General features: G+C 50.0%; 1 protein-coding gene across 1 annotated transcript; it reads left to right on the top strand.

Moving 5' to 3' along the window:
* Positions 1 to 1,180: 1,180 nt before the first annotated feature.
* LOC118593443 (nucleobindin-1) lies at positions 1,181 to 18,393 on the top strand. Its single transcript, XM_036202921.1, has 13 exons — positions 1,181 to 1,384; positions 1,843 to 1,984; positions 6,478 to 6,585; positions 7,691 to 7,823; positions 9,116 to 9,219; positions 10,082 to 10,267; positions 10,525 to 10,615; positions 15,014 to 15,072; positions 15,462 to 15,554; positions 15,634 to 15,726; positions 16,036 to 16,206; positions 16,624 to 16,720; positions 17,565 to 18,393. Exons 2-13 carry the CDS (start codon positions 1,853 to 1,855, stop codon positions 17,675 to 17,677), a joined length of 1,380 nt encoding a protein of 459 aa, XP_036058814.1. The 5' UTR covers positions 1,181 to 1,384; positions 1,843 to 1,852; the 3' UTR covers positions 17,678 to 18,393.
* The last annotated feature ends 9,278 nt before the right edge of the window (positions 18,394 to 27,671 follow it).

Raw genomic sequence — 27,671 nt, 5'->3', positions numbered from 1 at the left:
TGTATCCTGTGTGCTTCTAAGTCCTCCTTCCCCCAACCTCGCTGACCATTAGGTTTCCCTACTCACTCTTTCTTCCACGCTTCATTTTCCTGAGCCGGTCTAGAGGATTAGGAAGGCATAATCAGACCTAGACCCAACATCTCAATAGAAACCGCCCTCTAATTCCTGACATCTGCCTTCATTTTTCTTTTGAGCCCTAACAACCCAAATCTCAATGCCCTTTGAGACTCAGTAGCCTGTGGCAAGCTTTAGCGCTATTGGGAGCACAGAAATCCAGCTCTCTACCAAGCAGGTGAGGCTGGTCCTGCTTCTAAGTATTGGGACTTTGGGTCTGAGGCTCACAAACCCCAACTCCTCAGCAACCAGGTATCTGGAACCCCAGAGGTGCCCACCCCTCCCTAGCACCAGCGTGGAGCTCTCATGGCCTTGCCGCCATGCTGGAACTCTGAACAAAGCCTGACACTTTTCTTGGGAAAAGGGGATTCCCACAGGGACTTGCCCTCTTCTTGGCCCTGTAGGCTCCTCAAGGTCCATGTCCAACAGAGTAATGCCTCCAGGACACTGAAGAAGACAGATCCCTTGTTCTGGGGGTTCTGAATTGGAACTGCAAGCCAACGTTCCTTAAAGGGACCCAAGAGCATCTACCTAGCAATATAGTTCTACATACAGAGCATTTCAGAAATTTACACGCCTGTAATTCCTGCACTTAGAAAGTGCATACAAGAGTGCCAGGAATCGAAGCATTGCTCCTCTGCAAGCCTCTCTATCTCCTCGAGGTCAGCTTGGTAAGCATAAAGACATTTCTCAAAAGAAAAGAAAGAAAGAAAGAGAGCTAGAGAGAGGTGCGGCGAGTTGGGGTATTTTAATCTCAGTACTTGGGAGTCAGAGGCAGGAGGATCTCTGTGATCTGGAGGCCAGCCTGGTCTACATAGAGTTCCAACCAGGGCTACATAATGAGACCCTTCTCAAAGGTAGTGATAGCATTCTATGCAGTTGCTTATCACCAAAGCTCTTACATGAACTTGTGGAGCAAAAATAAATGAGGAAAACTACAATTCCCAGGATACACAGCGGCAAGATGTCCGCAAAAGTTTCCCTTCCCATCCCCACCCGCATGCAGGACTTCAATTTTTATTTGAAAACGACGCAGGAAATGTCACCTTTAACAATGTGAGCTTCCAGGAAAGCAGGAGAAATTTTCCAAAGTAAGGGAACCTCGTCGGCCGGGGCCACAAACGCTCGGAAGCTGGGAGCTAGCGTGGACCAATCAGTATCCTGGGGGCAGGCCCTCTGCGCGTGGAAAAGAGGGCGTGACTTAGGAGGGAAGTCACCAGAAACCCGGCAGAGCTCCCAGCGTGGGAAAACGCCCTCTGCGCTTGGAGAGGTGAGGGGCGTTGGATAGCGGAGGCAGGGGACTGGAGATCCGGGTACTTGCAGGGTTTCAGGTCTCCGTGGTCTGGTGAGAAGGGCAGTCTAGGGGCCTAGGATCTCGGTTCGGGGGAGGATTCCCTCCTTTGAGGGAGACAGGATGAAGGTCTGCGCGCTGCGCTGTAGGCAAAGGAGGCTGGAGGCCTGGCATCCTGGGTTCCAGGTGACGAAACGCGTGGAGTCTTCATTTTTGCAAATGGGAATGGCACTGAGGATGGCGTGCACACTCGTTTGCCCAGCCGGACACGGGGTTAGGACATCCTTAGGCTGGGTAGTAATACGCGCCTACAAGTCGCTTCGGGGGGGGGGGGGGGGCAGGAGGATCAGGAATTCAACGCCAACCTTTGCTACGTAACACTTGTCTCAAAAAACCGTAGCAAAACAACAAAACCCATTCTCGATCTCTCCTTGCAGAGCAGCCACGATGCCTACCTCTGCGCCCCGCGGGGCCCCTTTCCTTCTCCTAGCACCTCTACTGATGCTGTGTGCTGTGCTGGCGGTGCCCCTGGACCGCGCGGCGCCCCATCAGGAGGACAGCCAGGCCACGGAAAGCCCGGTGAGTAGCCTGCCCTGTGCTCTGGCGCGTTTGCAGTGGTGCAGTTCCTGCCCTCCCCCAGGCCCTGGTGAAAACTCCAGGGATCCCCTGTTTAACAGGCCGAGGCTTCCGGTTTACCCGCCTGCCTTTGCAGTAGTGTGTTGGTGAAACACACAAGCAGGCCATCGAGATATGGAAATCAAGATGATCCCAAATGAAAACCCGTGTCACTCCCTCCCCTAAACTCCTCTGATCTTTAAGATTCTCAAGGACGAATGGAGAAACCAATAGCAAAACTACATTTCCCAATAGCACCAGAGGCAGTTGGATGCCACTACCTAGCTGGGGCATTCCTGCTTCACAGAGCTCCTGGGAGGTGCAGTTTAAATGAGAAAAGGAGATGGGGAACTGCTGATTTACTCATTCCTACAAATATCTACTGAACCTTGTGAAAGCGTTCCTCTTAGGAGAGAGTTGGAACTTTCAAAGACCTGCCTGATGGCCTAGTCTTCTATTGCTGTCCCAGCAGTGTTAACTGAGGTTCCAAGCCCCTGTGTGGCATGGCCTCCGGTAAGCTGTTAGTACTGGACTCTGTGGAATCCTGAAGCTTGAATACCATTTTGTTAGTTTCAGGGAGAAATAATAGGGCAATCATGTTGTAAGTCTTGGCAGGTTCCAAGAAGAGGGTTGATGGAGGAGAAAGCCAGGCTTTTTGAGATAGGGTAGAAGAAAGTAGGTTGAGCACTGTAGATCAATAAGGAGCTGCAAATACAGGGGAGAGTGTCTTGAGTGTTGGGACCATCGGGCTTAGGATTTTTCTGATACCCAGAGAGGGGAGGGAAGGAAATGTTACGCTTTTGACTGAGAATTCTGAAAAGTGGCAGGTTCAGCAGTAAGGTCTGCCAACAGCTCCCCCTAGAGAGGGGCTTCTGGCCTGGAAAGAAGATGGCCTTGACTCCTGTCAAGCTGGTCTTGAGGTGAATCAGCATTCTTGACCAGTAGGCTCTTAGACTGGCAGGTGCTGTTGGATGGACTATTATCCCTGCCCCTGAGACAAGGTTTCTCTGTGTAGCCCTGGAACTCTGTAGATCAGGCTGGCCTCAAAGTCAAACTCTGCCGGCCCTGCCTCCATAGTGCTGGGATTAAATGCGTGTGCCACCACTGCCCTTGGATGGACTCTTTTATTTATTTATTTTGGTTTTTCGTGACAGGGTTTCTCTGTGTAGCTTTGCGCCTTTCCTGGAACTCACTTTGTAGACCAGGCTGGCCTCGAACTCACAGAGATCCGCTTGCCTCTGCCTCCCAAGTGCTGGTATCAAAGTTGTGCTCCACCACCACCCGGCGTGGATCGACTCTTAAGGGAGGGGACAACAGAAGTATACAGTGTTTTGGGCTATTTAGAAGGAATCCAGATTCTGTTCTGACCAGGAGGAAGTAGCTTCCTTCAACTGGGCCAAAACAACATCCTTCTCTCTCTACTCTGCTCCCTTTTATATGGCATTTTAAATGTTAAGGATGTAAAGCTGGTTATGAAGGAGGGGGGTCTATCTTCAGTGACCCCTAAGCCTGCCTGATTCCCACGTCCAGATTTGAGACCCTAAGGCCATTTAGATTTTAGTGTTTACGTGTCTAGGCTTAAGGGTCGAGTTGGTCTGACTCCTTACAGTTGAAGCGGTTCCATTCACAGTGACCTTCAGGCCTTGGAGTAAGATCAAAGGAATCTGCTGGATGGAGTTAGACCTCATAGAATTATCTGAAGGTAGACAAAGTAAGAGAGCAGCTCAATATAAAATATCTAAAGGTTAATAGGCTCACTCCCTAGATGATAATAGACGCGAACCATTTCTGCCATGAGATCTGCAGGTTTAATTCCAAATCCATTTTTCCAAAAACATGGTGGGGCCAATGAGATGGCTCAGTTGGGTAAGGGTACCGGCTTCGTCCAACCCCTGGGACCCGGATGGTGAAGGGGAGAATCAGTGCTGAAGGGGAGAATCTGTGCTGCATGGTGTTCTCCAATTTCACTCAGACACCAACATGGGCACACACTTGGGTGCAGAGGCCAGCCTGGTCTACAAAGTGAGTTCTAGGACAGCCAGAGCTACACAATATACACCCTGTCTCAAAAAACCAAAACAAACCAACAACAACAAAAAAAAATTGGGAGATCAAATTTTTCCCAGTTATAGAGAATATATCCTGGAGTTGAGCCAATAGGAATCAACAGACTTAATGATCAGGAGTGACCTTAGTTGTTGGGGACTGAGGGGCTCAGGACCCACAAGTTGCCTTAGTTCCTGAGGATCAACTTTTTTTTTTTTTTTTGGTGGAGCTGAGAACCGAACCCAGGGCCTTGCACTTGCTAGGCAAGCACTCTACCACTGAGCTAAATCCCCAACCCCGCCTTTTTTTTTTTTAGATTTATTTTATTCCTCTGAGTGCTTCTTCTGCACATATGTATGTGCACCGTATGCATGCCTGGTACCTGAAGAACTGGTGAGCCTCCATGTGGGGGCTGGGAATCAAACCTCAGTTCTTCACAGGAACGAATACTCCTAACCATGGAGCCAACTCTCCAGCCCCTGAGGAGCAAGCTTTAAAAAAAATAAAAATAAAAATGAAATTTAAAAATAATAATAATAATAATAATAATAATAAAGGTAAGCAGCTGGGCACAGTGGCACAAGCCTTGAGTCCCAGCTCTCAGGAGGCAGAGGCAGGTGAATCCCTGTGAGTTTGAGGCCAGCTTGGGCTACAGAAGGAGCCTCAGGACAGCCATGTAAAGAGACCCTGTCGCAAAAATAAAATAAAATAAGCAACGCATAATAAAGGTGGGATTGCCCTCTCATATTGTACTGATTTCCTTCTGTGAAGATCTGGAGTGATTGAAAAGACACCCAGAAGGGGAAGAGAATGAATTATTCAGGACTTACTCATACAGGCCACACTATGTGGAAGAAGAACCCACCACCATGGAGGTCCTTATCACAGGGAAATAACGTGGAGATTCCCCGCAGATACTGCATGAGAATAACCACCCCGCTTTCTAGTAAAAAAGCCCCTCAGTTAGGGGTGGTATAGGAGACACTTCCTGTGGAGCTGACATCAAAGGTGTGCACCACCACACCCGGCTAATATTTTTTAAATTTTGCATGTGTGTGTGGTATGTGCATGTTAGTGCGGGTACTTGTGGAAGCCCAAAGAGGGCGTCAGATCCCCTGGAACTGGAGTTAAGGCAGTTGCGAGGGGCTGGTGTGGGTCTTCTGTCAGAGCGGAGCCATGTCTCCAGCCCCAGAAGTTATGCTCTTTTCAGTGAGAACTCGGGACTGCCAGCAAGCTCAATGGTGAGGGTCTGTGAGCATCAGCTACTCTGTGGGGTTTTTGCAAATGCAAAAAGGCACAGTTGAGCCTCTTTCCATTATTGCCAGTCCAGATGATATTCATTGCTTTAGTTTGGATGTCTATGGTTGTTTTAAAGGCAAGAGCTCACCCTGTAGCCCAGGCTGGGCTTGAACTTGAAGCAGTCCTCCTGCTTCAGGTCACAAGCATGGCATCTCCCAGTGATTTTCTTTTCATTTTTTGTGTAAATGTGTATGTTCAGGTTTTTATGCCTATGTATGTGTGGACTGATGCATGTGAAGGTCAGAGGTCAGCTTCTGATTTCCCTCCTCAGGAGCTGTCTACCTTATTTTGATTCAGGGTATTTTCCTTGGACCTGGAATTCTCAAAGTAGGTCCAGCTGTGGGTCCAGTGAGCTCCCAGACATGCCTCTGCCTCAGCCCCAGAGCTGGCAAGGCAAGCAGGCACTGCCATACTTGACTTTCCTCAGGAGATTTATTTTTACTATTTTCTAGAGTTTTTATAAATAAAAATATTTGTGTGTGTGTGTGTGTGTGTGTGTGTGTGTGTGTGTGTGTGTGTTGTATGTAGGTGCTTGCAGAGGCCAGTAGAGGGCGTCAGATCCCCTGCAGCCAGAGTTACAGATGGTCTTTGAGCCACCAGATTCCGGTGCCAGGAACAGAACTCGGCTTCTCTGCAAGAGCAGCCAGGGCTCTAACCTCCCGAGCTGTCTCCATTCCGCCTGACTCTTCTGTTGAGTGGATTTTGGGACTCTAACTCAGGCTTAGGCAGAATGCACTTTACCTCTTTTGTTGTTGTTTTGTTTTTCAAGACAGTGTTTCTCTGTGTAGCTTTGCCCCTTTTCTGGAACTAGCTTTGTAGACCAGGCTGGCTCTGCCTCCCAAGTGCTGGGATTAATGGCGTGCGCCGCCCCCGCCGCCGCCGCCACCACCACCCAGCCGCGTTTTACCCCATAATCACCTATCTCTCCAGCTCCTCCATGATGCTCACTTCTTGTGTGCCATAGAACCTTCCAGGAGGTGGACACTGGCAGAAGGTCAGGGGTTGGAACTGGACTGGATGGCTGGAGTACTCAGCCAGTCAAGCTGGTCTCGGCCAGGGGAAAGAAACTTACAGGATGAGGCAGGTGCTGCCATGTCTGCCCTTGTCCTCAGGACACAGGCCTGTACTACCACCGGTACCTCCAGGAGGTCATCAATGTGCTAGAGACAGACGGGCACTTCCGGAAGAAGCTTCAAGCTGCCAACGCTGAGGACATCAAGGTGCACATGCATGGGCTGTGGGGAGGATGTGCTCAAGGGAGTTTCTCGGGGTCACAGTTGGGAAGGAGTCTGGGGACCCCCAAAGATGTGTTTAAACATAGACATGCGTTCTCAGCTCTCCCACTTCCCAGCTATGGAACCTCAGTTTACTGTGCCTCAGTTTCCCATCTGTCAAGAGGTCGCCCTTGAATCCTTGAGAAAAGCAACCTAAGGAAGGACTTGTCCACGGTTCCCAGGCACAGGCCACCACAGACAGAGGTGGCATCGGCAGTGTGACAGCTCCTGGGCTGTGTCCACAGTCAGAGAGACAATGATAGTGAGGCACACCTACCTTCTGCTTCCTGTCAGCTCTGGAGCCCAGCTCAGGGGATGCTGCCACTACCAGTTAGGGAGGGGCTTCCCACCCTCATTAACCCTGTCTACAAACTCCCTCTTAGACATGCTCAAATGTTTGTCCTCTAGATAATTCTAGATCTGGTCAAGTTGGCAGTCTTGAGCATTCCCGATGACAGATCTGGGTTGCAAAGGAAGCCCTCTTGGTGCCCTCAGCTGTTTGCCAGAAGCTCCTTGGCACTGATGGCCAGGCAGTGTTGCAGGGGCTTGTACCTAGCAGAGACACTGCTGTGAGCAGGAGAGGCCAGGGTCAGCTCTGATAGAGGAATACAGACAGAGTCAAGATGGTATCGGGCATGTTGGGCCCAGAGAAAACAACAGACTCAGTCCTCTGTGTGGGTGGGAGATGGTGACATTGGATGTCTTCCTAAGGGAGATGTGCCACCTCAGGTGAATATTGAAAGACAGAATTGATTGGAAAGAGGTGGCAGGCGAGTCGGGCCACAGGCAAAGGTCCTGTGGTGAGAACTGACATTCTCGTGGGCACTCCCAGTCAGTACTGCTGGGTCTGAGGTGAGCAGGGCCTCTCTGCAAAGCTCGGGCTGCATCCTGGTCCTGTGGGCTTCCAGGTACCAGGGCAGGCTGCAAAAAAGGAAGACAGGAGCACAGTGGAGCTTTGGGGGTTTGGGGGTGTAGGGTATAGCGTGGGACTACCCAGCACACCCCCTCCTGGCACCGCCTGACTGGGGTACCCCCTTCCCTGTCCTTGAAGAGTGGAAAGCTGAGCCGAGAGCTGGACTTCGTCAGCCACCATGTCCACACCAAGCTGGATGAGCTCAAGCGACAGGAGGTATCAAGGCTGAGGATGCTGCTCAAGGCCAAGATGGACGCAAAGCAGGAGCCCAGTGAGTGTGGGTGGCTTTGTGCTGGGCGGGTGGCGCTGTGGGCTCTTGGGAAAGCAGGTGGCAGGTACTTGGGATTTCTTTCTTTTCTTTCGGGCACATTTTCACTGACACTATTCTCTCTGCTTTTCCCCCCTTTTGTTTATTTCTGAGGGTTTGTGACCAGTTTGCCCTTCTGAGACAGGGTCTCATGCAGCCAGACTAGCCTCAAACTCACCATGTAGCCAAGGATGACCTTGGATTCCTGATCCTTCTGCATCTACCTCTTGAGTGCTAGTGTAGGCTCCACACATTGCTGCTTTTTCTTCTAGATATCCTTATTTAACTGTAATAAGGGCCTGTGAGGTGGGTAAAGGCACTTGTCCCCAAGCCTGATGACCTGAGTTCAATCCCTGGAACCATGCTGGGGAGGAGAGAACCCACACCACAAGCTGACCTCTGACCGTCACATGAATTCTGTGACATGCACCTGGATACCCATGTGCTAAATAGCTCAAATACCAATAGCTCAAATGTCCACCAGCTGTGGGGTGGGTAAATCAAATGTGGCCTGTCTGCACCATGGAACATAGTCAGCCCTGAGAAGGTGTGGGAAACTGGTGTGCAGAACAAGGGGGTAACCCTTGGAAACAGGGTGCTGTAGAAGCCAGACACAAGTCGACCAAACACATGGAATGTCCCCAGTCGGCGAATCCACAGAGAAGGGATGGGGATGAGTGTCTGCCAGCAGCCGGAGGGGGGAAGACGGTGCTGGCTAAGGGGTTGGGCTATGCTCTTTGGGGTATGACAGCAGCATCCTAAAAGTCATGGTGGCGGTGTTTGTATGTACGTACCTGTGAAGGTACTAAAAACCGTCACATTGTATGCTTTGAATGAATGGTTTAGGGCTTGGCAAGATGGCTCAGCCAGTAAGGCGCTTGCTCCCAAGCCTTAGTAGCAACTTGATGAGAGACATACAACCTGGATGAGACATGTACACTCTCACCACCACCGCTACAGCAACAGACTGACAGGGCTACCCATGGGGCTAGTGTTGTTAGGCTGTAGTGGCGGGGCGGACTTGGATCTATGAAGAGCAACACCTGGCATCGCTGTCATGGTTACTGTTATTTTAAGCATCAGAGTCAGTGGAAGGCTCACCTCCTCCGTCCCATCCTCAGACACTGTCCCAGGCCCGTGTGCCATCCTCCTTGCCTCCTTGGCCCTCCATGCCTTTCCTCTTTGCACTCCTGCCCTGAGTCAGGGGTTCTGACAGAACTCTGTGATGGGTGTTTGTCTGATTTTCCCTCACCCAGACTTGCAGGTGGACCACCTGAACCTCCTGAAGCAGTTTGAACACCTGGACCCGCAGAACCAGCACACATTTGAGGCTCGGGACCTAGAGTTGCTGATCCAGACGGTAGGCTGAGGTGCTCAGCGGGGAGGAGAGGGAACTGAGTTAAAATGTGGGTCCTGCCTCCTGGTGTTCTGGGTGTGGGTCAGCTCTCAGCGCCCTCCTGCTTTCCCACAGGAAAGCAGGTAACTAGGGAGAGCTGTGGCTAGGGCTCTCTGCACTGTAAGGTGCTGAGCAGCAGTCCCGGGCTTCACCCCTAGATGCCTAAGACTTCTTGATGCGGCAAGCAAAACTTGTCTGGCGTTGACTGCTGTCCCTTGGTGCGTAGCCAGCTGTTAGCGCCTGGTTGCCGCAGTGATAACTGGTTACCAACTTAGGCACTTGAGAAAGTGCGAATTCATTGTCTTATAACATTTGTGTTAGCTGGGCAGTGGTGACACATGTCTTTAATCCCAGGGGCAGACAGATCGCTATGGGTTCAAGATCAGCCTGGTCTACAAAGCTAGTTCCAGGACAGCCAGGTCTACACAAGGAAACCCTGTCTCAAAAAACCAAAAGAAAAAAAAATATTTGTTTTGAGCCAGTGTCTTGATGTGTAGCCCAGGCTGGCTTAGAATTTGCCTCCTGTCTCAGCGTCCCAAGCGCTGAGATTGCAGGCTTGGTCTTACCTGACATGTTCTTGGGTACCCAAGCTATGCTGCTGTTTCTGTTAAGCCCACCCCACGGGCCGTCCCCTGCTCATCACTGAAATGCTGAGCTGAGGGGGACTTTGAAGATTCACATCCAAGCTGCTACTGCATAAACATCATCACTTTGGGAAAGCAGCCCAGGGTTTGCTGTGATAGGACCAACCACGGTGACCAAGAGAGTGAAGCTATGCCAGGTGTCCGGAAGACAGGAGGAACATGACCCTCTTGCCTCTGCACAGGCCACCCGAGATCTCGCCCAGTACGATGCTGCACATCACGAAGAGTTCAAACGCTATGAGATGCTCAAGGAACATGAGAGAAGACGTTACCTGGAGTCTCTGGGCGAGGAGCAGCGGAAAGAGGCCGAGAGGAAGCTACAAGAGCAACAGCGCAGACACCGGGAACACCCCAAAGTCAACGTCCCTGTAAGGACGCCAAGTATGCCTTACCATGTCCAACTCCTAGACAGGAAAACAAAAACAAACAAAAAAAATTCAGACGCAGAACTACAACTCCCAAGAGGCCTTGAGGCAAAAAGTCCATCTACCTATATGAAACTGCTCCAAGGGTGGCTGGGAACTATAGTTCTTGCATGAAGGGGATTAAAGTTTATTGGATGGGCACATGGGGCTATCTGACCTGATACTCATTGTTCACAAGCTCCTGCTATTCTTTTCCACAGGGCAGCCAAGCCCAATTGAAGGAGGTGTGGGAGGAACTGGATGGATTGGACCCTAATAGATTCAACCCCAAGACTTTCTTCATACTACATGGTAAGATGGGGAGAGTGTTCCAGAACCTGAGAGGTCCTGACGGTCCTGGGGCCTGAATGCCAAGGGAAGTCTACCCTTCCCAGTGGGGCTTTGTGAGCCTACCAGGCCTCCTTCATATCCTGACTGGCCAAAGACGCTGCCTCTTCCTGTTGCTAACTAAGCCTGTGATCTTCCATGTAAGGGCCAAGTCTTTTTTCCTCAATAATCTTTTCCTCTGTATTCTAAGGAATGCCAATGTCCTCTAACTGAGCAGACCAGGCTTGAGGAATACAGAAGAACTACAACTCCCAAGAGCCACAGAGACAAAAAGTGCCTATATGAAAGGGGCGGAGATAGGGAGCCTGGAGAGACGGCTCAGCAGCTAAGAGCACTCACTGGCTGCTCTTCCAGAGGGCCCTGGCAATCATGTGGCACTTATAACCCTCTAACTCCAGTGCCAGGGGATCCAGTGCCTCCTGGCCTCTGAGCACACTGCACATATACATAGTACACATGCACACCTGCAGGCAAAACACCCATATACATTAATTTTGGGGGGTTGTTTTTTTATTTTATTTTATTTTTAATCTGCCACAGGACTGTTGGGAATTGAAGTTCTTAGACCTTAGAAAATGAAGTATGTTGGCTGCCACAGCATCCCAGAAGCCTGGGCCTCCCAAGGGCCGGCAACCTGAGTTTGGTTTGTGGAACATACATGATGGGAAGAGGGAACCAACTCTGACTTCCACACCTGCACCCACACCCAGGCGCACATATGCACACAGTTTAAAGAAAATGTAATTTTTTTGTTTTGTTTTCTTTAAAACAAGGTCTTGCTGGGCGGTGGTGGCTCACACCTTTAATCCCAGCACTAGGGAGGCAGAGGTAGGCAGGTCTCTGAGTTTGAGGCCAGCTTGATCTACAGAGAGAATTTCAGAACAGCTAGAGCTACATAGAGAGACCTAAAGGAAAAGAAAAAGGAAAAAAAGACAGGGTCTGGCTCTTCTGGAACTCCCTCTGTAGACCAGGCTGGTCTCGGACTCACAGACTTGCCTGCCTCTGCCTCCTGAGTGCTGGGATTAAAGGTGAGCACTGCTATGCCCAGCTTACAGATTTTTTAAAAATTTAGGAAATAGGGGATGGTTCACTTGGTAAATCACTTGCCTTGAAAATGTAAGGAACCGAGTTCAGATCCCCAGAACCAAATAAGCCAGGTGAGGTAGTGTCTCTACTTCACCCAGTGATGGTGAAGTAGAAGGCAGAGACTGGCAGGGCCCTCACGCTCATATGCCAGCCAGCCTGCCCACCTTGCAGTTCCAGGCTGATAAGAGACCTTCTCTGGAAGAAAATGACCACAGACACGTGGGGTGTTGTTGTTGTTTTTCAAGACAGGGTTTCTCTGTGTAGCTTTGGAGCCTGTCCTGGATCTCGCTCTGTAGCCCAGGCTGGCCTCGAACTCACAGAGATCCGCCTGGCTCTGCCTCCTGAGTGCTGGGATTAAAGGCGTGCCTCACCGCCCGGCACGTGTGAGTTTTTGTTGTTGTTTTGGGTTTTTTTTGTCCTCTTTTTCCCTCCGTAGCTGTGCTGTGCGTGTTTGCATTCACACCCTACAAGAGCACACAAAGACCCACATCCAGCACCTCACAAGCACTTGTTCCACACCAGCCCCAGGGGGCATATGATGCCTCTGGCCCTGAAGGTACCTGCACTCATGTGTATACCCACATGCAGACACATATGCATAATTAAAACATTTTTTTTAATTTATAAAGAAGTTTATTAAGACAAAGGTATGCTGTGCCTGAGAACAGGGGTGAGCCAGAGAGCTGGGGAAATGTCTGAGGCTCAGAAGCCCACAGTAACAATTTTTAAGTGAATTTCTGTAGCTAGTGGATTTGGCTTGGTTTGGTACCAGAAGACGACTTTCTAAACAGTCTTATTAGATAAGAAACACATAGCCAAATGCAGGGGTGAGAGCCACCAGCTAACCTTAGCTCACTATGCTTGCCAAAGAGCACTTCTTCCTGTCTAACCCGCGCCTTTATTGCCTTCCTGTTCTGCCTTCTCATTGGCTCTTAGCCCAGCCACCTCACTTCCTCGGCACTGCCTGTCTATACAGACCTCCAGGTCTCTATGGTTGGTACTGGGATTAAAGGTGTGTGTCACCATGCTTGGCTGTGTCCTTGACCACACAGAGATTAAGGGCGTGTGCTACCACTGCCTGACTTCTGTTTATGGCTCGCTATGACCTGTGATCTCTAGGCAAACTTTATTTATTAACATACAAATAAAATATCACCACATTTCCCTTTTTTCTAATAAAATTAAAAACTAAAAAAAAAAAAAAAATTACAACTAATATAAGAAAAACTATATAGCGCAGAGCAAGTGCTCTAGCTCTGACCTTTGACCGCAGCTGTGCACATAATCCCTTGCTTCTTTTCAGTCCTGCAAAACTGGAACTTTGAGCCACCTACAGTGAGGTACACCTGACCCCTGTGAGCACTCTGCAGTTCTGGGAGGAGGCTCAGGAGTTCATGGTCACCCACACCCACGTGGCAAGTTGGAGGCCAATCTAAGCTGTATGAGACCTAATCTCAAAAAACAACAACAACAAAAAAACCCCACACCACTAGGCGGTGATGGCACACCTTATACACCTTTGATCTCAGCACTCAGGAGGCACAGGCAGGCAGATCTGAGTTCAAGGCCAGCCTGGTCTACAGAGTGAGTTCTAGTCCAGGACAGTCAGGGCTACACAGAGAAACCCTGTTTTGAAAAAAACAAACAAAACAAAGAAAAAAACTAGATGTAGTGGTGCACGCCTTTAATCCCAGCACTTGGGAGGCAAAGGCAGGCAGATCTCTTGAGTTTGAGGCCAGCCTGGGCTACACAGAGAAACCCTATCTCAAAAAAAGAATGAACTAGACCTCTGTACCCACCAGACAGCTTCTAGTTCACCCCCCTCCCAACCCTAGATTCCGTATCAGTGTCGTCCCTTGTCCTTCCTGTCTCTGATTCTGGCTCCAGATGCCCTGAGTAAACACTGCCCATGCCATGGAACTTGATGTCATTGTAACTTTAGTCACATGACCTGTGGCTGCTGAGTTAGAGAGAACACATAGACACAACGTGGAAAGTGAGGCGTGGGGTTACAGTGTGTGGTGGAGTGCTTGGCTAGCCTACACTAAGCCCTAGGTTCCAAAAGAACAAAAGCAAGGAATTCCGAAATGACGGGTCTATCCTTGCTGCCACATTGGAAGAATTTTCCAGCTGAGTGGAACTCAGACCCATACAGGCACTGGGCTTCCTGGGCTTCCAGGGCTGCCGTGCACACTGCGCAAGGAAGGATTGGAGCAGAAGCGGGGTCTGTGGCACCACGGGCCCTGCTCACTGCCGGCTCTGCAGAGAAGGTCAGGAGCAGCCACCTTGAAGGATAAACAGAGTCTGTCTGAACTATTCCGGACAGTCAGGCGAGGGCCAGACCCAGGAGCCTTGAGAATGGCAGGAAATGCTGGTGGCTGGTTTGTAGGAGACAGACTGGGTCTAAGTCAGGCATCACTTTGAGCGGCAAGCTGGCAAACCAAGCCCATGATGCACGGGCCTCCCTGGCCACAGGAGTGGGTGTGGACCTGATTCTCAGAGCCCCTGGACCCCATTCTTAGGCCCCTGTTTGCTACAGAGTGAGTTTTTTTTGGTTTTAGTTCTGATTTTGAGGTAGGGTTTCTCTGTGCAGCTCTTTTGTCCTGGAACTCTATAGACCAGGCTGGCCTCGGACTCAAGACATCTGCCTGCCTCTGCTTCAGGAATGCTGAGACTCATGTAATGCATGTGCTATTATACCAACCAGAGTGGGTTCTTTTTTTTTTTTTTAAGATTTATCTATTTGTGTGGGCTGGAGAGATGGCTCAGTGGTTAAGAGCACCGACTGCTCTTCCAGAGGTCCTGAGTTCGATTCCCAGCAACCACATGGTGGCTCACAACCATCTGTAATGAGATCTGGCGCCCTCTTCTGGCCTGCAAGGACACATGCAGACAGAACACTGTATACATAATAAATAAATAAACCTTAAAAAAAGTAAAGATTTCTCTATTTATGTATACAGTGTTCTGTCTACATGCCACAAGAGGGCATCAGATGTCATTACAGATGGTTGTGAGCCACCATGTTGGGAATTGAACTCAGGACCTCTGGAAGAACAGCCAGTGCTCTTAACCTCTTAGCCATCTCTCCAGCCCCAGAATGGGTTCTTAGAGCAACAGGCCCTGCAGGATACTGGTGCCTACTAGCCGTGGCCACCATTCTGTTTGTTCTCTGCTAAGAAACCTCACATGCACCCACATTCCTTTACCAGCGTTTACCGTGGGGACCAGATCATCCACCCCTCCACCCCCTAATGTGTCTTATCTCATCGGCAGACATCAACAGCGATGGTGTCCTAGATGAGCAAGAGCTGGAAGCTCTCTTCACCAAGGAGGTGAGTGTACTAGAAGCTTCCGGGGCTAGACATACTTTAGCCTCACGCACCCTAAGAGATCCTCTGGTTCCCTGTCAGTGACAGTGCAGGATAAAACTACAACTCCCAGCAGACCCTGGGGACAAAGCTGTTAGTAGTAGCATCAAACTGGTGGTGAATGCCTTTAATCCCAGCACTCGGGAGGCAGAGCCAGGTGGATCTCTGAGTTCGAGGCCAGCCTGGTCTACAGAGTGAGATCCAGGACAGGTTCCAAAGCTACACAGAGAAACCCTGCCTGTCTCAAACAAATTGTAGCATCAAGTCCCAAGGTCCCCTGGGAGGTGAAGAAGGTAACTAGGAGTGGGTTGTCCTGAGCCTCTCAGCATGTCATGCTTCTCCCTTAACTGCAGCTGGAGAAGGTTTACGACCCAAAGAATGAGGAGGACGACATGAGAGAGATGGAGGAGGAACGTCTGCGTATGAGGGAGCACGTGATGAAGAATGTGAGAGAATCCAGGCTGTGGGGGTGGGGGCAGCAGGCAGCAGGCTCAGCAGAGCCCTAACCTGGATCTGGCTCCCCAGGTGGACACCAACCAGGACCGTCTTGTGACCCTGGAGGAGTTCTTGGCATCCACACAGAGGAAGGAGTTTGGGGACACTGGGGAAGGATGGAAGGTAAAGGCATGGGGAACTTCCCCACCTTAATACTGGTTTCCAGTTCCAGCCTTTCCTTCAGCACCTCTGGCTGTTTCCCAATCTGTTTGGGTCTCTGCCCCTCCTCCTGGTTCCCTGATTTCCCCCACTCCCCATATCTAGGCCCGTTCTTCCTTCTCTAGTCTTTAATCAAACACTTCACCTCCAGTCAGGTCGCTGGCGTATGTGCCAGTAGCACATACACATGCACCCCAACCTCTCACCCTCCTCCCACCTCAGTGGGGCTGGGGTTGCCCCCTTCATCAACTGACTGTGTCCTGTGTCTTGCAGACAGTGGAAATGTATCCAGCCTACACAGAGGAGGAGCTGAGGCGTTTTGAGGAGGAGCTTGCTGCCAGGGAGGCTGAGCTGAATGCCAAGGCCCAGCGCCTCAGCCAAGAGACAGAGGCCCTGGGGCGCTCCCAGGACCGCCTAGAGGCTCAGAAGAGAGAGCTGCAGCAGGTGACCAGCTGGAGAACCTGGGCCCATTATCTGCATCTCCTAGGGCCTTTTTCTTTATCCAAAAGGATGTCTTCAGGGTGGGATGGCCTGTGGCTCCCATGTTAATAATACTAACTATGCAGGAGGTAGCTTCCATCATTAGTAAGGGCAGAGGGTTTTCCATGCCTGACCATGCTACAGCAGCCATTTTACATGAGGCCAGTGAAGGATGGCAGGCCCAGGAGGCGAGGATAGGGGTTCAGTGTGGGAACACCTAAGCCACAGCAGGAGGGAACTGAATGCTAACTGGTGTGAACCCCAGCTCAGTGGCAGAGGAACCAAGGCCATGGGGAAGAAAAGGGACTGTGGCCACTTGGCAGTTGGCTAGGGGTCTTTCTGGGCCGTCAGCTCCTGTCTGCACTTGTCCACCTCCTGCAGGCTGTTCTGCAGATGGAGCAAAGGAAGCAGCAACAGCAGGAACAGAAGGCTCCGCCCTCCAAACCTGACGGACAGCTGCAGTTCCGTGCAGACACAGGTACCGGCTCTGCACCCTGGGACACTGGGTCTGAAGGAGGAAGGCCAGGGCCCAGGCCCCTAAATCAGAGTCCGAGGATGGCTGACTGTGATCCTGAGTCTGAGGGAGGAGGGATGGACCTGGGCCGGATGTTGAAGGAGCAGGCCTGGGAATCCTGTTTTCTGTGTTTAGAAAGTTTCTTGTTATGGAGGACCAGCCCCCACACTTATTTACCCCAGGAACTCTTGAGGAATGAGGGATAAGAGACTTAGTTAGAAATAGAAGGAGAAGCCGGGCGGTGGTGGCGCACACCTCTAATCTCAGCACTCGGGATGCAGAGGCAGGTGGATCTCTGTGAGTTCAAGACCAGCCTGGTCTACAAAGCGAGTTCCAGGACAGGTGCAAAGGTATACAGAGAAACTCTGTCTCAAAAAGAGTTGCCATGGTCATAGTGTATCTTCACAGTAACAGAAAACCCAAAAAGAAATAGAAGGAGAGCCAGGTGGTGGAGGCGCACACCTTTAATCCCAGCACACAGGAGGCAGAGGCAGGTGGATCTCTGTGAGTTTGAGGCCAGCCTGGGCTACAGAGTGAGATCCAGGACAGGCTCCAAAACTACACAAGAGAAACCCTGTCTCGAAACATCAAAATAAAATAAAATAAGAAAAGAAATAGAGGGAGAGAAACAGAGAAAACACAGGATAGACTCAGGAGGGCCTGGGTCCTTATCCAAATGGGCCCAGAACTTTATTCCAAAGGTCTATTTATAACAATGCCAAGGGGTGGAGCAAAAGACCTCCCCCTCGCTAGTTAGACCCTTGGAACACCTGCCATGTCTAACATCATTCTCCCCTTTCCTCTGCAGATGACGCTCCTGTCCCAGCTCCAGCAGGTGACCAGAAAGATGTGGCTGCTTCTGAAAAGAAGGCCCCAGAACAGCCCCCTGAGCTGCCCCAGCTGGATTCCCAGCACTTATGATCTCTCAGTGACCCCCAGCCCTCAAGCCCTACACACAGCGGTGGAAGTGGAGGAAGTGTCCTGCGGCCTCTTTGGAGGCCTGAGCCTGCGTGGCTTCCGGGCAGGAGAACGGGGCTCCCCGGTTCCTTTGAGGTGCCTGTGTCTGCCACTCTCGGCTCTCCCAGCCTCCAGGTCCCGGTCCTTCCTCCTGTCTCCTGGCTTCTTCACGATGTCAGGGACTCTGCAGGAGCTGGAGCTGAGAGAGCCCCTCACCTTAGGTGGAGTGCTTGCTCCAGGCCTGCCTTCCTGGTTTGCTCTTAGCTGCTCCAGGCTTCGCCACTTTGCGTCCTGTGCCTAGTGTCACAGGGTCCCAGGAGCTTGGCGTGGTCCCTTTTACTCTGTCTTCTGTGGGGCCAGATCTCAATTCCCTTCGGTGGCTGGAGGCTTGGAACATGGGATGTCCTTCAAGTAAATGTCAGCTCTGCCTGGACCCCTGGCTTCCATCGCCACCTCACCAGCCGAACCCTGACCTCCTGGGCCCAATACCTACCCATGGCCCCAGAAGGTACCCAGGTATGGCTGCACACGTAGCTGAGATTCAACTGCCCTCAGCCCCCATTGGGTGCTCCTGAAATTGGTACACCCTGGCTTCATGCCACACTACGATGTCCTGCTCTGTGCTCCAGTTCCATTCAAATATAGCCTGGCACAAATAAACATGAGTGTGTCTGTGTGTACATACTGCCCTCTTGGAAGTCCCACCTACATGCCGCCACCTTGACTCCTGGGTAGCCTATGGGCTCTTTAAGCCTCACTTCTGAGAGGTTTGGGGGGTGTTCATGGCAGCATAGCCTCAACATTGCTTCACTTTTGCCTCGGAGACAGAAAACCCAAACCCAAGCTTGAAAAAAATTTAATAGCTTAAATATTTTAAAAAATATATTATTAAGAGGTTGGTACAATGCTTGCCTAGTGAGTACAAGGCCCTGTGTCCCACAGGCAACTTAAATGGGGAATCCGAGTGAAATCCTGTAATCCTAGCCCTGGGGATGTGGAGGCAAGAGGTTCAGGGGTTTGGTGTCATCCTAAACTGTACAAGTTGAAGGCCAGCCTGGGCTATATGAACCCCTGTGTCCAAAGGGGGAAGTCAGGTGGGTTGTGTACCTGTTTACTCTTGGCACTGGGCAGGCAGAGAGAGGCAGGCAGATTCCTGCATTGAGGCCAGCCAAGAGTCCACAGTGAGATCCTATCCACAGAAATGGCTCCGATGGAAAGGTGTTTCTGCAAGCCTGAGGACCCGTGGATAAAACATCTGTACTCCAGCAATGGGGAGGCAGAGACAGGTGGGTCCCTTTGGGCTGCTGGTCTGTCAGAGCCTGTCGAGAGTCACCTGAGTATCTGGGTGAGGATGTGTGGATTGTAGAGACAATGAAGAAGACAGAAAAGAGTCCAGAGGTCTGCCTGTCAATGGCGGACAGCCCCGAGTTGATTTCTCAGCCAGCTTATACACAGTTTTGAAGGACAGAGGTAGAACAATGCACAGCCCAGGCATTCAACCTCTATCTATCCTGCCTGTGTCAAGGAGCAGGCAGTTTCTTTTTCTATCTCCATGTACCTCCAGCTGGCATCAGCAGCCTGTGTCTAGCTAGATAGTGTACACGTTCCTTCCTGTGGCTAATCAGGACTTTCTCACAGCTCTTCAAGGAGGCTCTGGGGGCTAATCAGGACTTTCTCACAGCCCTGGAGCAGCAAGCTTGAACTCAATTGACTCAGAATAGACTTCAGATTTCAAACTGGGAAACTGAGTCAGTTGTAGGGTCCCACACTGGTCCACATCCTAGCCAATTCTGCAACCTCTAAACCTCAGGGAGACTCAATAAAACTGGAGCATGTTGAACACATCCAACATGGCTCTCTGGCCTGCACACACACACACACACACACACACAAATGGCTAACGCACACTAGCTTCAGGATTATGAGGGAATTTTCCAGCCTCCCATCTGCACTGTCAGTTACTGGGACACTATACACCCTTTACAGTCACACATAGCTGTGATAACTCCAGTTACCACATGCATCTGCACCAACATCCAGTCTGGATTTTGTCACTGCTCCCCAATCTGCTTCCCAAAGCCCATTCCCATGCAGCTTCCCACTCCATCCCATTGGTCATAAGAACACCATGATGGTAGCCACCTATGGTGATTTGTCCTCATCTGGAATGGGGACATTCTTTGATGAAATTAGTGTATGGAAAGGGTCATCACTTACATAAGGGCACACCCCCCACACACAAACACCCACACACACCAGCTGCACCCCCCCCCCGAGTCTCACCATATCACACACAGATGACCTCACAGAAACACATCATAGAGCATCTCAGCTAAGCTTCCACTGTCCATATTCTTTAGCACCTTCAAGATCACCTGAAGTTGGAGTTGCATGAAGGAGTAATGGCTGGAATCTTAGGACCCAGTCTTGTGACTGTCAGGATCCTATCTACCAGGAAGTGCAGGTAGTTCCATTGCCGCAGATCACGGCTTCTGGCTGAATGCATTGTTCTCCAAGATGGTACCACATAATGATTCAGAGAGAAAAACAAACACCATACAACACAGTAGCTACACTGCTGAAAAAAATGCACTTCTTCCTCCGTTGGCAACCTTCACTGCCTAGAGATCCTCAGAGGGGCGGGGCCTTGTGGGCCCCTCCCACACCAAGGCCTTTTCCGTTTGTTTTGGTTTGATTTGGTTTTTGGTTTTTTTTCGAGACAGGGTTTCTCTGTGTAGCTTTGCACCTTTCCCGGAACTCGCTTTGGAGACCAGGCTGGCCTGGAATTCATAGAGATCCTCCTGCCTCTGCCTCCCAAGTGCTGGGATTAAATGCGTGCACCACCACTGCCGGGCTGCTTTTGTTTGTTTTTGAGACAGGCTGTCGGTATGCAGCTCTGGCTTGCTTGGAAATTTGTAGACCACTTCTCACAGATCCATCTGCCTCTGCCTTCCAAGTGCTGGAATTGAAGGTGTGTGCCACCAAGTCCTACCTTTTAAAAAAAGGTTTATTTTTAGTTCTGAGTAAGTATGTGTGTATGCCACAAGAGTGCAGGTGCCCACAGAGAGGAGCTGGAGTTACAGGTGATTGTGAGCTGCCCAAAGTGGATGCTGGCAACCAAACTGGGGTTCTTTGCAAGAGTAGCATATGCTCTAAACTACTGAGCCATCTCTCCAGCCCCCAGCTACCAAGGTCTTAAATAAATGTCTACAAGGCAAGGGAAACTGGGTATTGTCTTGCTGAAGGTGGACTTGGCCAACCAGTTGAGAATAAGTTTTTATATTTTTCATTGTCGTCCATAGAACTCAGTTAATTCTCATAAGAATTTCCTGTAAATAGAAACTGTGGGTAATTCCGTCTTCCAGAACAGAAATGTGACCTCCAGGAGGAAATACAGAGGGACATGGAAGAGGATTCTGTCCCTAGCTCTGGGGTCACAAGAATCGGGAGCACCTGTGGTCCAGGCCTGTCAGGCTTGGGAAGCTGAGGCGAGAGGATTATCTCAAGCGCAGCCTGTGATCCCTATGTCAGGGAATGTAAATGAAATGAACACACATTTAAACAACAAAGACAAACTCAGTGAGTCCCTGCTGAGTGTGTTTGCCTGCTTGATTTGGCACAGCTATGCCCCAGTCAACAGATTTTGCCTCACCAAAAATACTTTGGATCCTGTGGTCATTTTCTTGAGACCCCAGACTAATTTCTAGCAATATCAAGACCCTGTTTCAAAATAAAAAAGGATAGGACACCTGAAAAACAGGTATGGTGATGTACGTCTGTAATCCCTGCACTCAGGAATCTGAGGCAGGAGGATTACCTTGAGTTGAGGTCAGCAGCCTGGGCTATATTGGTAATTCCAGGCTATCCTGGGCATCATGTCAGCTGGCTTGATCGCCAGCAACTTCACCACCATGGTGAGCTCACTGCCTCCCTCAGGAGACCCTGGGTCCAAGGGAAGAGGGAGCCTCTGGTCTAAGGACAGGTCCCTGGTCTGAGGGACGAGAGTCCCTAGGTCTGAGACAGGTGGCGGCAACTCTGAGAGGAGAAGGGATGCTGAGCTCCTCTTCTGGTCCCCGAGGCCATAAGGGACTTGTTTTCACCCCAGGTTTGAAGAGGTGGAGGAGAAGCTATTGGGCAGCCAGGGTCTGGGCCCTCCTTTCCCTTCTTACTCAGACAGAGTCTTGCCGTGCACCCAGGATGGCCTTGGACTCTTCTTCTGTAGCCTAGGCTGGCCTGAGCCTGGTCACAGCATAAATCTGGCTTTTCCATCCTCATCCTCCTCCTCCCTCCAGACAGGAATATCTTCCCTAGCCATCTTGGAGGAGTCTCCAGCCCCCGTTTCAGACTCTTCCCATGCTTGCCTCTCATCTGCTTTATCTGCTACAACGATACACCTCAAGCCTTTGAATCTGACACCAGGTAGTAGCAGTGGCTGCAGGGACCTGAACAGGGTGAAGGCGTTTGCCCAGAAATTCAACATCCCCAAGGCATACGGCTCCTACGAGGAGCTGGCAAAGGACCCAGACATGGGTGAGTGGCCTGGATGACAAGGTAGGGGCAGAGCTAGGCACAGCCTCTTGCCTGTGCTGTGGTAAATGTGTGATTGCAGGTGCAGCTGACACCAGGCAGTTGTGGCACACATCTTTAATCCCAGCACTCAGGAGGCAGAGGCAGACAGATCTGTGATCTACAGAGCGAGTTCCAAGACACCCCCCCCCCAAAAAAAAAAAGCAAGTGCAGCTGACTGGCGGGGCGGGGGACTTTGGAAAGGCTTAGGTTCAGCTGGGTAGGAAGCAGAGTTAAAAGGAATGACTTGGCCAGAGGCTGGGTTAACAATATTAAATTGTGCTTGGATGCCAGGCCGCTGTAGCTAAGGCCAAGTGTTAAGTTTCAAGCCTGGTGATCTTGCTCGGCCAGAGGATTGCTATTGCTTGGGTTTATAACTGGATTCCTTAGAGAGCTGAGAGAATAAGGAGACGGAGAAGAGAAAAGAGAATGGAAGAACTAGATGGGAAGAACTGGAGAGGAACAGAGACGGGGAAGAAATAGACTGAAGGGCTAGAAGAGAGGGCTAGGGGAACGAGATGGAAGAGTAGATAAATAGAAGTCAGGCAAGAAAGGAGGTAGGCAGGAGAACAGAACTGAAGCTGTGTATAGAGGATGTTATGCCAGAGGAATTAAAGCAAGTGGACTATGGAGCTCGGTGTGCTGAGATTCTATTTCCTGAAAATAGTCCTCGCCGTTAGTAGTTCTCTCTCCTGAGCCCCTGGGATGTCCCTCTAATATACAAGACTTGAAGGTTACCTCCCCTGTGCGGGGATGGAGCTCTGGAAAAGTCTTTTCATTTCTCCTGTTCTGCAGGAGAAAGAAGCTGTTTGTGGACCAGCATTTCAGTCTCCCGGAAGAAGCTACTGTCCGGGTCTGTGGTTTCCTCAGGTTCACAGAGCAAGCAGTAACCCGAAGACAGCTGCAGTGTGTGCCTCTGGAAAGCTGAACTCCTGCATGCTGTGGGACTCTCCTGAGCGACTGGGCTGCCTGACACACTTCCCTACAACTCCCTAGGGAAGTCTTGTACCAGCCACCCCTAAGCAAAATGGCCTCTGTCTTTTTTGGTTTTCTTGCTTTCCAAATCAATCCTTTTTCTAACCTGACCTTAGTCGCTGGCCTCTCCAAGTGGGGAACAGTGGACTTGGGTTTGTGCTTTCAACAGATGCTAGATTCGGTTACATCCAGCCCTCACCGAGATTCTGATCCTTTGGCATTTTGACTGTGGGCAAGCTTGGGCAACTGTGTTTAGTAATGGTAGCTGGTGCTATGTGGATGTCAGAAGGCCCTCCAGGCTTACCTCCATCAGGAAGATGCCCTGAGAACGGGCCTCTGCAGCCATCTCCCGAACTTCTGCTGCATTCTCACAAAAGACAGCCTTTCCAGCTGCCAGGCAGGGGAGCACCACCAATGTGTGCTGGGGGTGTTGGGTGGCAACATAGGCCAACTCTGGGGTCATAAAGGCAGGTAAGAATGTTCCTCAGGCAGTGATCACCAGGCTTTCTTTTACAATCCAAAATGGGAGTGGTAAAAGAGAAGGTCTACTGAGTGCTAGTGACCGGTTAGTATATGAAAAAGGGGTCTATGTGCTCAGTCTACGTTCCGAGAAATGGTTAGGTAAGAAGTTAGGGGTTGGGATTGGGGATTTAGCTCAGTGGTAGAGCGCTTGCCTAGCAAGTGCAAGGCCCTGGGTTCCATCCTCAGCTCAAAAAAAAAAAAAAAAGTTAGGGGTTTATAAAGTTAGTAAGGCTGTAAGAAAGGAGGATCCAGGCTGGAGAGATGGCTCAGAGGTTAAGAGCACTGACTGCTCTTCCAAAGGTCCTGAGTTCAATTCCCAGCAACCACATGGTGGCTCCCAACCATCTGTAATGAGATCTGGTGCCCTCTTCTGGCCTGCGGGGTTATGTGCAGACAGAACACTGTATACATAATAAATCTTTAAAAAAAAAAAAAGAAAGAAAGAAAGAAAGAAAGAAAAAAAGATAGGAGGGTCCGAGCCAAATTGTGTAAAGCTATTACTTAAGGTCCACCTGACCTAGGCGGTTGTGGGAGCCCACAAGTGACTCAGTTTCCCAGTTTGAATCTGAAGTCTATTCTGAGTCAACAGAGTTCACGCTTGTTTGCTCCAAGACTGTGAGAAAGTCCTGATTAGCCCCCAGAGCCTCCTTGAAGGGCTGTGAGAAAGTCCTGATTAGCCACAGGAAGGAACGTGTACACTATCTAGCTAGACACAGGCTGCTGATGCCAGCTGGAGGTACATGGAGATAGAAAAAGAAACTGCCTGCTCCTTGACACAAGGCAGGATAGATAGAGGTTGAATGCCTGAGCTGTGCATTGTTCTACCTCTGTCCTTCAAGACTGTGTAGAAGCTGGCTGGGAAATCAACTCGGGGCTGTCCGCCATTGACAGGCAGAATTCTGGACTCTTTTCTGTCTTCTTCATTGTCTCTACAATCCACACGCCTCCACCCAGCTCCCCAGCTGACTGTCGGCAGGCTCCAACAGACAGTGTCTCCTTGTGGAATTTACCTTAAATCACAGTTGAGCATGTGGTGGTCTGGGCTGTTATTTCTGTTAGTTCTTGAAAGTGGCTAAGGGAGATATCTGATTCCAGTGAGGAAAGGGGATGGGGCAAGCCTTTCCTGAGGCTGTTCTCCAAATACTTTGAATGCGTATGTCCAGAGAGTGAGCAGTCCACAATGTTAGTGCTTTTTAGGAAAAAGTCAATTGGGAAAGCTATGAAGGCACACATGATTTTCCTAACAGAAGACAGCTGACATATAACAAGCCAAGTAAAACCAAATGCTCCTTGGCATTTGGCTTCCTCTGAAGGAATTCCTTCATCCCTTCAGGTAGTAGCTTTGCGGAGTTCTTGTAATATTTTCCTGCGGCCCGTAGCATTCAAGGCAGTGCAGTTTTTTTCTTTTTCTTTTCTTTTCTTTCTTTCTTTCTTTCTTTTTGTTTTTTTGTTTTTTGTTTTTTGTTTTTGTTTTTTTCAAGACAGGGTTTCTCTGTAGCTTTGGAGGCTGTCCAGGAACTCGAGTTGTAGACCAGGCTGGCCTCAAACTCACAGAGATCCATCTGCCTCTCCCGAGTACTGGGATTACAGGCGAGTGCCACCACCGCCCGGCTCTTTTTTTTTTGTTTTTTTTTTTTTTTGAGACAGGGTTTCTCTGTGTAGCTTTGCACCTTCCCTGGATCTCGCTCTGTGGACCACCACCGCCTGGCTGCCAGTGCAGGCTTTAACCCATTACATGGCTCCAGTCAGAGATATCATCTATGGCAAAGCTAATAGGAGACTAAAAATTTGCCACCAAACTGTGTGACTTCCAAAATTAGTGATTTAGCCAGGCAGTGGTGGCCCACGCCTTTAATTCCAGCATTCAGGAGGCAGAGGCAGGAGGATCTCTGTAAGTTCAAGTCCAGCTTTGTCTACATAGCAAATTTCCAGCCAGTTAGCCCTACACAGTAAGACCTTGTCTTAAAAAAAAAAAAAAAAAAAAAAAAAAGAAAGAAAGAGAAAAGAAAGAAAGAAGCCAACCAAGCGATGCTGAAGAAGTGCTTGGCAATGTAGCTCTGTGGACAGGACAGTGTTTGCCTGGCATGGAGGAAGCCCTGGGTTCCATCCTCAGCACCACATGAACCAGTGCAGTGGTTCACTTCTGACATCTCAGTACTGGGAAGGAGGCAAAGGCAGGAGGATTAAAAGTTCAAGGCTGCCCAGCTTGGTGGTGGATAAAAGGACCAAGCAGTTGCCATAACAGACTGCTCAGTCTTCTCTGAGAGATCAGGCCTCAATTTCAGTTCCAAGCCAGGTAGGGATGCAAGATTGTATTTCAACAGAAAGAAAGAAAGAAAGGAAGGAAGGAAGAAAGAAAGAAAGAAAGAAAGAAAGGAAGAAAGAAAGAAAGAAAGAAAGAAAGGAAGGAAGAAAGGAAGAAAGAAAGGAAGAAAGGAAGGAAGGAAGGAAGAAAGAAGGAAGGAAGGAAGAAAGGAAGAAAGGAAGGAAGAAAGAAAGAAAGGAAGGAAGGAAGAAAGAAAGGAAGGAGGGAAGGAAGGAAGGAAGGAAGGAAGGAAGAAGGAAGGAAGGAGGAAGGAAGGAAGGAAGGAAGAAGGAAGAAAGAAAGAAAGGAAGGAAAGAGGAAGGAAGGAAGGAGGAAGGAAGGAAGGAAGGAAGGAGGAAGGAAGGAAGGAGGAAGAAGGAAGGAAGGAAGGAAGGAGGAAGGAGGAAGGAAGGAAGGAAGGAGGAAGGAAGGAAGGAGGAAGGGAGGAAGGAGGGAGGGTTTACAGTTAGAACTGGAGAGATGACTTAGAAGTTAAGAACACTGGCTGATCCAGAGTTCAGGTCTGGAAGTTCTTCCAGAGTTCAAGCCCAAACATTGGCCTGTTCACAGCCACCTGTCACTCTGCTGCACTCTTCTGGCCATTGGGGGCACCTGCATGCACATGTGCACATTCAGACTCAAAATACAACAAACTTTATTAAAAAGCACAAGGTTACCTTCAGCTACATAGAGAGATGGCAGCTAGCCTGTGCTACATGAGGCCTTTCTCAGAGAGTGCAGCCAGAGGGCTCATTCAAGTCTAATGGAGTCATAATCCTTAGCAAATGGACAGAACTTCCTCGGAATGTGTGGACCATTCTCCATGTCAGATTCTAGGGAGAGAGAAGAGAGGGGTTTGGAGAGAGACACACACAGAAGAACCTTTTTCAGGCAAAGGCAGTTTTTTCTTTTTTGGAGATAAGCTATCCTGTCCTGGAACTCACTATGTAGTCTAGGCTGGCTTCAAACTCTGCCTCCTCCTCCTCCCCAGTGCAGGGAGTAAAGGTTTGTGCTGCCATGCACACAAATATAAAGTTTTTTAAAGGGCTAGACATGCTATCTTATCTCTAGGGAAGAGGCTAGAGCGCTTCCCTAACCCAAGGCTCTGGGTTTAGGCCCACCTGCCCCCAAAATAGTGAAGCCTACAGTGACCTGGACCCTCCATAATCGTTTAATGCTGGGATTAGAACAGGATTCCACGTGCTTAATATATAATTAATACAAAAGGCTTATATTCTGAGTTAGGAGGAGGGGCCTGAGACCTGGAAATCCCTGAGGTGGGGTGCTGGAGGTGCAGACTCCAGGGACCCATGTGTTGCAACTTGTTACATGGGAAGACTGCGTTCACCCTGCTGCAATCTCCTGTAAGAGGCAGGAATGGTGAGTGCACTTGTGCTCATGGTATCAGGGTGACTCGGACAGTCAGACGGCAGGCAGATGAGTGTTCGAATACCACTTGTTACTGTGTGACTGATTTTTACCCCTTGCCTCTGCCCATCTGCCCAGGTGCGCTTTTCTGAGAAAGTCACCGTCCATTTCCTTGCTGTCTGGGCAGGACCAGCCCAGGCTGCCCGCCGAGGTCCCTGGGAG

Source organism: Onychomys torridus, chromosome 1 (assembly GCF_903995425.1).
Source record: "Onychomys torridus chromosome 1, mOncTor1.1, whole genome shotgun sequence".
NCBI lineage: Eukaryota > Metazoa > Chordata > Mammalia > Rodentia > Cricetidae > Onychomys > Onychomys torridus.
Note: the sequence above shows the minus strand (reverse complement) of the source record. Positions and strands in the feature narration are given on the sequence as shown.